Below are 9,187 nucleotides of genomic sequence, written 5' to 3'. Positions count from 1 at the left end.
ATATATAGAAAGAAATAGACAACTTCCATTGGAATCATTCTTACAAGCTGAATTTTTATTTTTACTAAATTATCTATGTTAATAAAAAATCTGTGCCTGGTGTGGAATTTCACTCCATCAAGTGTTACAATGACTTTTCATTTTCATTACAAGCAGGAGAATGAATGAAGGACAAGTGTTAGGAAACATGGCAATAAATTAGAATATAATTTACAAAAGCAAAAAAAAAATAAGTAACAGTGTACCACATTAATACTGAGTACAAAATAATAAGCAACAACTAATCACAATAATACAAAGGTAATTTCATTCTGTATTATTAAGGATACCTATGTGACATTCACTCAAATAAAAGATTCCTAATGAAATGAACTGATCAGGGAGTCATATGTGTTTCAAGGGGTTTAATCAGTTGGGGATATTTCCCTTTCAGTTTTGAGTAGGCTTTTCTGCCAGTGGCAGATACTGCTCTCAGCCATGGGGTACCAGCTTCTTTGGGGTTTCCTAAGTAGTCTATAGAGCTCACTATTTTTGGAGGGCCTGCCATGGGGGCTCAGCCTCCACTGATGATCCTGCTGTTACTATTTAGGAAAAGAGCGTATGTAGCCACGCAGTTGACTACAGAGCAGCAGCGGTATTGTGGTGTGCTGTGGAATGTGACATTTTTCCTCACTCGGATTTAAATTCAGGGCCTATCTGAAATGTTTAGTCCTATTACGTTCTGTGCTTGGTTTCTTCTGAGAAGGTGACCTGATGCTGGCCCTGGGAGCCCCCTGGTGCTGTGCACACCCCAGAGGGCACTGGCTGCCCTCCTCTTCCACAACCAGTCAGGGGTGCCTGGTGCCCGGGAGGATGGCCCTCGAAATATTCATTTCCAAGTGAGGTAAAAAAAAAAAAAATAGCCCTTAATCAATAATGTAAGAAATCTGTTTAAATAAACATATGAGCTGATATTTATGTTGGAGAAAAGCAGATCTTGATGGCAAACCTGTGCCTAAAATGCCACAGAAACCACTCATCTTTTGTTTATTTCACCAGATTAGCACCAAGTTAACTGCTCTTTGCAAAGCACCATGGGAATTCAGTGCTGGGGCCCCTGGCCCTCCCTTTGCTGAATGGCTAAGACGGCACCTGGGCAGTATTCTGAGGCAGCATGGACAGGGGGCCCTGACAGCAACTCTCAAGTATTGTCAACAGCTCTCCCTGGAAAGCGCAGGGACATGAGCTGTGGGGTTGAGAAAGCAGGTGACGAGAGACAAATGAGCACGACTGAGTGTGCAGAACCCCATCCCATGCTGACTCTTCACAGCACAACTGAAATCTAGGTTGGTTTTTGGAGTCTGTGAGTTTCTCCTCCTTTCTGAAAGCACCTAATCACCCCCATCAAGTCATGGTCTAGGTCATACACCTGACGTGGAGTCTCAGAGCATAGTGATGGATGTAAGTCGGATATGCTCTTCAACTGCAAGTAGTATCTTTACAGAGTAGCCGTTTGGCTGGAGTGTGAGGTGTCGGTGTAACATGGTGGACACATGTGTAGGACACAGAGCACATTCAACGGAACCTGCTGCAAGCTACAAGTGTTCAAGTACAAAATATTCATATAAACAAGTACCCTCTTTTTCTTTTTTCTTTCTTTCTTTCTTTTTAAATTTCACTGTTATGGGTTTTGATGAGCATGATGTGAAACTTGTGGATAGGGAATGTGCGAGCTAGTCAATTTAAATTAGGTGGATTTGATTCTAGAATTTGACCTGCTCAAGAAACTGGGTTTCACATTTAGTTGCTGTTCAGAATAACCATAAAAAATATAAAATACTTGGTTGAGTGACTATTAAAATTAGGCTTTGTGATCTCTAGTCTTCATGAGTTTTTCTTCTTTGGTTGTTATCCCTTGCCTACTTTAAAACTCAGAGAAATAGCACGTTTACGTGCAAGCACACTCATCTACCCACACACTCAAAAGCGCACACACACACACACACACACACACACACACACACACTTGCTCCCATATAAATAAATGCCCTTCTGCCATATCAAAGAAGGGACATCTGGAACCCATCGTAACTGTCAGCAAAAGGGTCTGCCTGGTTGTTACTGAGCCAGTCTATCTATTTTGCCTGGTATCGTCTCAGTAAGCTTAGTGTAGGTGCAGCCACCCAGTGGGGCAGAAGCCATTCTGTGGCTGTAAACACGAGTGAGTTGGAGTAACTCCTATTAAGAGCTGAGGCATCCCTGGGTGATGGCAGCACAGGACCTGGTACTTGGGTCTCTACCATACCCCAGGTCTGGCTTCTGCATGACATTGAAATGTTTTTCTCTTAAAGTGTTAATGCGAATCTCAGCTTCACTTGCACAATGGCAGGCGGGCCACAGTCTTTTAGCACTGAATTTATAGAGCTGCACAGCTGCAGTAACTGAGGCACTGCTTTCAACTAAGTCCTTCACTGTCGTTCGGTTTAATGTAGTTTTATATATGGCTCACAGCAGTGTTCAGAACAGGGGGATTATTCCTAAGGAAATTAAGTAGAAGAAAGAAAAAAAAATCATACAAACTTTCATTAGTCTTGATTTATAATTGCTCCTTAAATTACAGGTTAAAGCCCAGTTTAGAATTTAAATGGTGGTGCTGTTGTAGTGAGATAAAGTATAGTAAATATTTTTTTAAGCTATGATTTAAGATTTCTGAATCTTCTTTACTTCCATAGTTGACCAAATCATACCAGCTACATTTTAAACAGTTTTAAATACAAATGGATTCAGTGTCATTGCTAAGTCTATAATAAAAATTATCTTAATGGTCCAAGGAGGTAAACAGGCTATTGGATTTACTCGAAAGAACACAAACGTTCCACAGTAAGCAAGTCTCCCTGTGTTGTTTGGATCTCTCCAATCTGGCATTCCCTCCTAAAACTGTGTCCAGCACTTTGGATCAATAAATCCTACTTCACAGAAGTTAAAATAATATTGAAATCCTGTCAGCTAGGGCTGACCAGTGGTTACGTTTTCCACAGGGTAATGCATCTGCAAGGACATCAATCCTCTTCCTCCGGGTGGCTCTCTGTGATGGACACGTTTCCAGGATGAAATGACAAGGCTCTCTCTCCGGCTTTCCGTGGGTCACTGTCCTTGGCAGGTCTTACAACATATCTGTCTGAAGTATGCTCGATTGCAGAACTGGAACTTGTACACCAGCGGGCAGTAAGCCACTTTGCTCACATCTTTGCACTCTAACGAATGGGGCAGAAAATGGAAAACAATTAGAGGCACATAAACAAGGACATAAACAAGCCAATGAGCCCGGATGCTGGGCAAGGCCCTCCCCTTGTGCCAATCCACCTTGGCTTTCGCATGCATGTGGTTTTTGTTTTTATTTTTAAGCATACCCTGTCTGGGACAGCCTACCAGAAACATTCTTTTGATATATTTTAACACAAATTTTTAAAAAAATGTGCAAGGCTTTTCTCCCAGACTTTTATAAGTATGGTGCATGCCCACTGTGTCTTGAAAGAATTACCATTTGTTTGGATAAGTGATCACTTTAGACAGCTTCGAAACATGAGTCATTTTTCTTACAGCGCTTTTATTGCTTCTTTCTCAAGGGTTATTTTATTCACAGTGCAAGGTTATCCAAAATCAAACATGAGTTGCATTGTTTGATACCAAAGTACACATGTCTCAAGAGAACCTCTGCATCTGTGAGGCATGGGGCTGGGCCCGGGTGAATGAAAAGGATTGCTGACAGTGGCCTAGATTCAGCAACTACACTAGACAAAGAGGGAAACTTTGAGGGGTTGGCCTCAAATGGCAGCAGTCTGTGGGTTATGGAAACATGTAGAAATGTCTTTTTTTAATTTGGAAGTGAGACATGGCCTTCTTTTTTCCTATGTGTATTTTCTCCTCGGTGCTAGAATTGCCACAGCTGCAGCCTGCACTTCTTGCAGCCAGAAGGTGAATAAATGATTCTTTCTCCATCTCCCCTTGAGGCTGGTTGCAGAGGATGGGGCTGAGAGCCACCCCATACACACACACACACACACACACACACACACACACACATATAACCCCACTGCTACGAATAATGATATTCCTCTCCAGTCCTCTGGTCACTTTTATCTGGGGATTTTAAAATACTTTGTAAACCTAGTAATTAAATTTCCATATGCCTCCCAGAATCAAAGTTCCACCCTCATTTTTCCAGGTGGTTACACTGAAGCATCCTGGGTAAATTGTTGAAGGTAATTAGAATCAGGCAGAACACTGGGTCAGGTTTAGTGGAACAGAAGAGTGACTGGTTGTTGTTGTTTGCTTGGTTTTTTCCTGGCTTCAGAAATTCTCTCAAGTTCTAAGAGATCATGTCTATGGTGCAGAGCCATGTGATAAGCATGGAAAATTAAATGCAAAGGAATGGGCAAGTTTACAGTTGTTATTATTGAAAACCAGGTAACAATCGTGTTGATCACACTTTCAAGGTTCTTTCAGTGAAAGACTTAACATTGTAAACTGTAAGCCCCAACCCTCTGGAAATATAAGCTCTGCTACCACTGAACTCATACTCAAGATTCGATTTACAGAGAGAATACCAGCGAGAAATTCGAATTAAAACTTTCCACCATAGGATTCTCAATAAATTTAAGTTTTGGCTGAAAGCAGGTAGCAGAGACAGAAAAACTTTCTGTAAACTTTGCACTAAAATAGACAATTCAGTCAATATTTGGTCTATTGAGTTTGAATTTGAGGTGAAAAGATCCCCATGTATTTTAATTTGGAGGTCACTTGTTATTTCAGTGGGTTTTTTTTTTCTTTTCCTCTCTGTCATGACCTTTCAAAAGTACCCAAAGAAAGTTTAGACTAAGAATATTTTTTGTGGAAAAAAAGTTGTATCAGTGTAACCACGAGGAGCATATTGTCAAGGTAATGCAGTTATTAGAGTGGTGAGAAACGCTGGCACAATTTCCCTCATCTTTAGTTCCAAGTCACCACCCTCGTGGGCAGCCCGCCTGGGAGACTACTGCGCTCACTCTCTGCAATAGGGCTTCGTGAGCTGCTCAAAGTACCAAATACACTTTAGCATTGGCCTTCTTTGCCAAAATATAAAAATGATTTAGTTGATAATCAGATAGAAGAAGACTGGTTGTTTTAATAGTACAAGGAAATAAAATTAGAAGCCAGACTGCCTGGGTTTAATCCTAGTTTTATCATTTACTAACTTTATGGCTCTGAACAAACCACTTAACCTCTCTGTGCCCGAGTTTCCTCATTGTAAACAGGGGTGACAAGAGTGCCCACCCCCATCTGTAACAGGTAGAACCTGTGCTATCACCTAGTGCATGGAAAGCCCTCAGTAAGTGGTGAACAATGAATTACTGTTACTGTGACCACTGTTAGCTATTATCTCTTACTACCTGATGACTGTGAGTTGCGCTCAATGAGAATGCAACATTTAGATTGCTACTGAGAAGATGCTGTTCTACAGGTACACATCAGTTTTCAGACCAAACAAAGAAGAATATTTCCTGGGAATTATACAACTTTATTGGGAGATTCATTACTCCATTTTTGGAAGAGTTGCTGCACAAGAAACTCCACAGATTTTTTTCTTTTAGATTTAGACTTTGGAATCTGATTCAATAATCTATGCTAATTGACCATACCTTCGCTATGCTAACCAGCCAATCAGGAGAGTATGCAAATTAACCTAACAAAGATGGCAGTTAATTTGCATACATAGGCTCCAAGCGGTGGAGCGAGGCCTGACAGCTCCGAGGCCGGCTCTGGCCAGAGCCCTGGTCAGAGCGAAGGCCTGGGTCCCAGGTACCGGAGGAAAACCGGTGCCAGCAGCCAGGGGAAAGGAAGGCCTATTGCATGAATCTCTTCGTGCAACAGGCCTCTAGTAGATAATACATGACCAGCCAGTGTGGCTCAGCAGTTGAGTGCTGACCCATGAACTAAGAGGTTGATGGTTCAATTTCTAGTCAGGGCACATGAATGGGGTGCAGGCCTAATCCCCAGTAGGGGTTGTGCAGGAGGCAGTCGATGGGTGTTTCTCTCGCATTGATGTTTCTATCTTTCTGTCCCTTTCCCTTCCTCTCTCTAAAAGTCAACTTAAAAAACATATAAAAACAAAAATAGATACAGAGTCAAAGAAGCATCGAACAGACTGTCAAATTACAGTGGGAAGGCAAGGGAGGGTTGTTGGGGGGGTGGGTAAGAGATCAACCAAAGGACTTGTATGCATGCATATAAGCATAACCAATGGATGCAAGACACTTTGGGGTGGGGGGGGAAGAGAGGGGCGGGCAGTGCCAGGGTTAGGGGATGCCGGGGGGAGGTCAATGGGGAAAAAAAGGAGACATATGTACTACTTTTTGTAATACTTTAAACAATAAAATAAAATTTAAACATAAACAAAAATAAAACACATCAAGCTAAAAAAATAATAATAAATAATGAGTATAATAAAATATTCATAAATAGTTTTCCCTCCAACTATTCCTCCATCCATTCATTAGGACCCTTGCAAATATAGATTCTGGGGAATTTGGTGTTTAGGTGGGTGCTGGGAACGAGAAGGCAGCTTGGGCATGCAGAGGCCCAGAGTCTTTTAGGCCAGGAGCAGCGTCTAGCCTAGGGGTAGACTAGAGGCCAGCGGCCAGCGTGTCTCTCTCTGACCTTCCCAATACCTCTGTTCGTTGGTTCCCAACTAATTTGATTGTGATTAACTTGACTGAAAGCAGGATGTCAATTGGATCCTGGGGGCAGGATCAAGCTTAGGGAGATTGGAATTACTCGTGAGTACCCAGGACCTGCCTGCACCAGCAGCACAAAACCATGAGGAGCAGCAGATCTGGGGTCAGGTAGGCCTGGGCGTGAATTCCAACACTGCCTCCTCCCAGCGGATTGGTTGTCCTAGGTTAGTGGTCAGCAAACCATGGCTCGCGAACCACATGCAGTTCTTTGGCCCCTTGAGTGTGGCTCTTCCACAAAATACCACCTGTGGGAGCGCACGAACAGTACAAAGTTGACTTAAAACTTTAAGTAAACTTTATTAAGTTAATTTTAGGGAACATTGTGGAATGAAAGAAGATGTAGTGTCGAGGATTGAGAAAGGTATGTTGAGATGGTTTGGACATATAGAGAGGATGAACGAAAGGAGGTAGACGAAACAAGTATACAAGACAAGTGTGGATGGGAGAGTTGGAAGGGGTCGACCTCAGTGAACGTACCTTAATCAGATTGAGGACGTTTTTAGCAAAGGCCAGCTTAGGAGTGCCCTAATTAAGTTAATAACAATGTACCTACCTATATAGTTTAAGTTTAAAAAATTTGGCTCTCAAAAGAAATTTCAATCGTTGTACTGTTGATATTTGGCTCTGTTGACTAATGAGTTTGCCGACCACTGCCCTAGGCCAAGTTACTTTACCTCTCTAAACCTCAGTCTGTTCATCTGTGAAACGGAGACAGCCATAAGACCTGCTCACCAGAAGTTGTGGGGCTTATGTGAGATAATACTTCTAAAGCACGGGCCGTGGTGCTTAACACAGAGGAAGCACTCAGCTTACTGGCTCCTGTTATGATTGCCACGGACACATCTGCCTGTGAAACAACCACCTTGTATTAATTCTCTGGGATCTACCTCAAAATGTGCTCAGGCTCTGAGAAAGGGTTACACATTAGCACACATGAGCAAATGAATGCAAAGATATTTAACAGAGAGCAGGTAAGTTATGATAGGTGGGGTGGGGTGGGGGCGAGCCGGGGAGGATCCAGGGTTGGGGACTGCCAGCACTCGGACCATGGGCCTGGATGAGATGCTGAAATGGCGGCTCCTGGGCTGTAGAAGGACGCTCAGCCTCAGTGGAGTGTAGGGGGTTCCCACAAAGGAGGGAGTGCAAGAACCATCACGCTCCCATTTTTTGGTTTTGCCTTTTAGAGACTACCCAACTGGAAGAATCAGTCTTTGGATTGATGAAAACCTATTCACCGAAACTCAACTATTAACTGGTCTTTTATTCTCTTGGCCTTTTCATTCCACAAGAGCTTAACCTAGTAATAATAACATTAAAAATAATTTGCCAAATGCCTCCTATGTGCCAAGCACTGCCTTAGTCCTTTTAAATATATAGAACATCAGCTTTGCACAGATGGAAAAACTGAAGCTCAAAATGGTTAAGAAACTCATGCTGGGTCTCACAGCTAGTTGGTCTAAGAACTGGGACCAGAATTCAGGCTTGTCTGATTCCCTTGGCTGATACCACTGATGATAAGTCAACCTTTGGGTACACTCTCAGGAGGTTTGCTCTGCCACCTTAGAGAAGGAGAAATGTTTTTGAAAGAGGGTTCTAGGTCACAGGCATTCAGAATAGCCCAATACTTCTCTTCAGCTATTCCTTTTTCTCTAACTGTTATAAAATTATGTGAGTGAAAGGTGATTTTAGACACACCAAGACGTTTTAAGGCTCCATTATTACAGAAAGCTAAATGTAATCTTAACAATATTAGTATCAGTTTTAAATGATATGGGTACACTCAGCCCATCTGTCACTTTCCGAGCTTAGTGAGAGGATTGATTTGTTGAGCACTTGGTATAACTCATTAACATTTGCTGATGTAGTTGAGAGGCCTTAATTATAAAACTTATCATTTACTAGTGTGTCACATCCTCAAAGACCACTGAAAACATGAAATTGTCATTTTACTCCCACCCTTGAGCCAAACACAGATTACAATGGTGCTAACACCATTCTGGAAGAGTTGTGCACAAATTAAATCACATTTTCCCACTGACCTCAAAACAACAACAGGAAAGTTCTGCTTTAATTTCTAATTGATCTTCAGTTGGCATTGATTTCTAGCTAATATCTAAAAAGTAAAAGTCTCTCTATACCCAAGTAATACATAATCCTATCTAATAAAAGAGAAACATGGTAATTAGCGTACGACCACTACCCTTCCCATTGGCTAATCAGGGTGATATGCAAATTAACTGCCAGCCAAGATGGCGGCCAGCAGCCAGGCAGCTTGAAACTAACATGAGGCTTGCTTGCTTCAGTGACAGAGGACTCCAATGTTCCCCGTCTGCCGCTGCCGGCCTCTGAGCCTGCACTCTAAGAAACAATGTTGCAATTATAGAAGCTAAGCAAGCTCCAAAAACCTGCTTTCAGCCAGCTTTGGACTCAGAGCT

The 9,187-nt window shown here is 42.2% G+C and overlaps 1 protein-coding gene across 1 annotated transcript in view; it reads right to left on the bottom strand.

Moving 5' to 3' along the window:
* Positions 1-100: 100 nt before the first annotated feature.
* ADAMTS6 (ADAM metallopeptidase with thrombospondin type 1 motif 6) overlaps positions 101-9,187 on the bottom strand; it is a 225,449-nt gene continuing 216,362 nt past the window's right edge. The window contains exon 24 of the mRNA XM_006762487.2: positions 101-3,233. Coding sequence (XP_006762550.1) covers positions 3,124-3,233 — 110 coding nt within the window. The 3' untranslated portion in view covers positions 101-3,123. The remainder of the gene's footprint in view (positions 3,234-9,187) is intronic.

The sequence above is a fragment of the Myotis davidii genome, unplaced genomic scaffold, assembly GCF_000327345.1.
Source record: "Myotis davidii unplaced genomic scaffold, ASM32734v1 scaffold135, whole genome shotgun sequence".
NCBI classification, from domain to species: Eukaryota; Metazoa; Chordata; class Mammalia; order Chiroptera; family Vespertilionidae; genus Myotis; species Myotis davidii.
The sequence above is the reverse complement of the archived record's forward strand: the minus strand, read 5'-3'. Positions and strand labels throughout refer to the sequence as shown.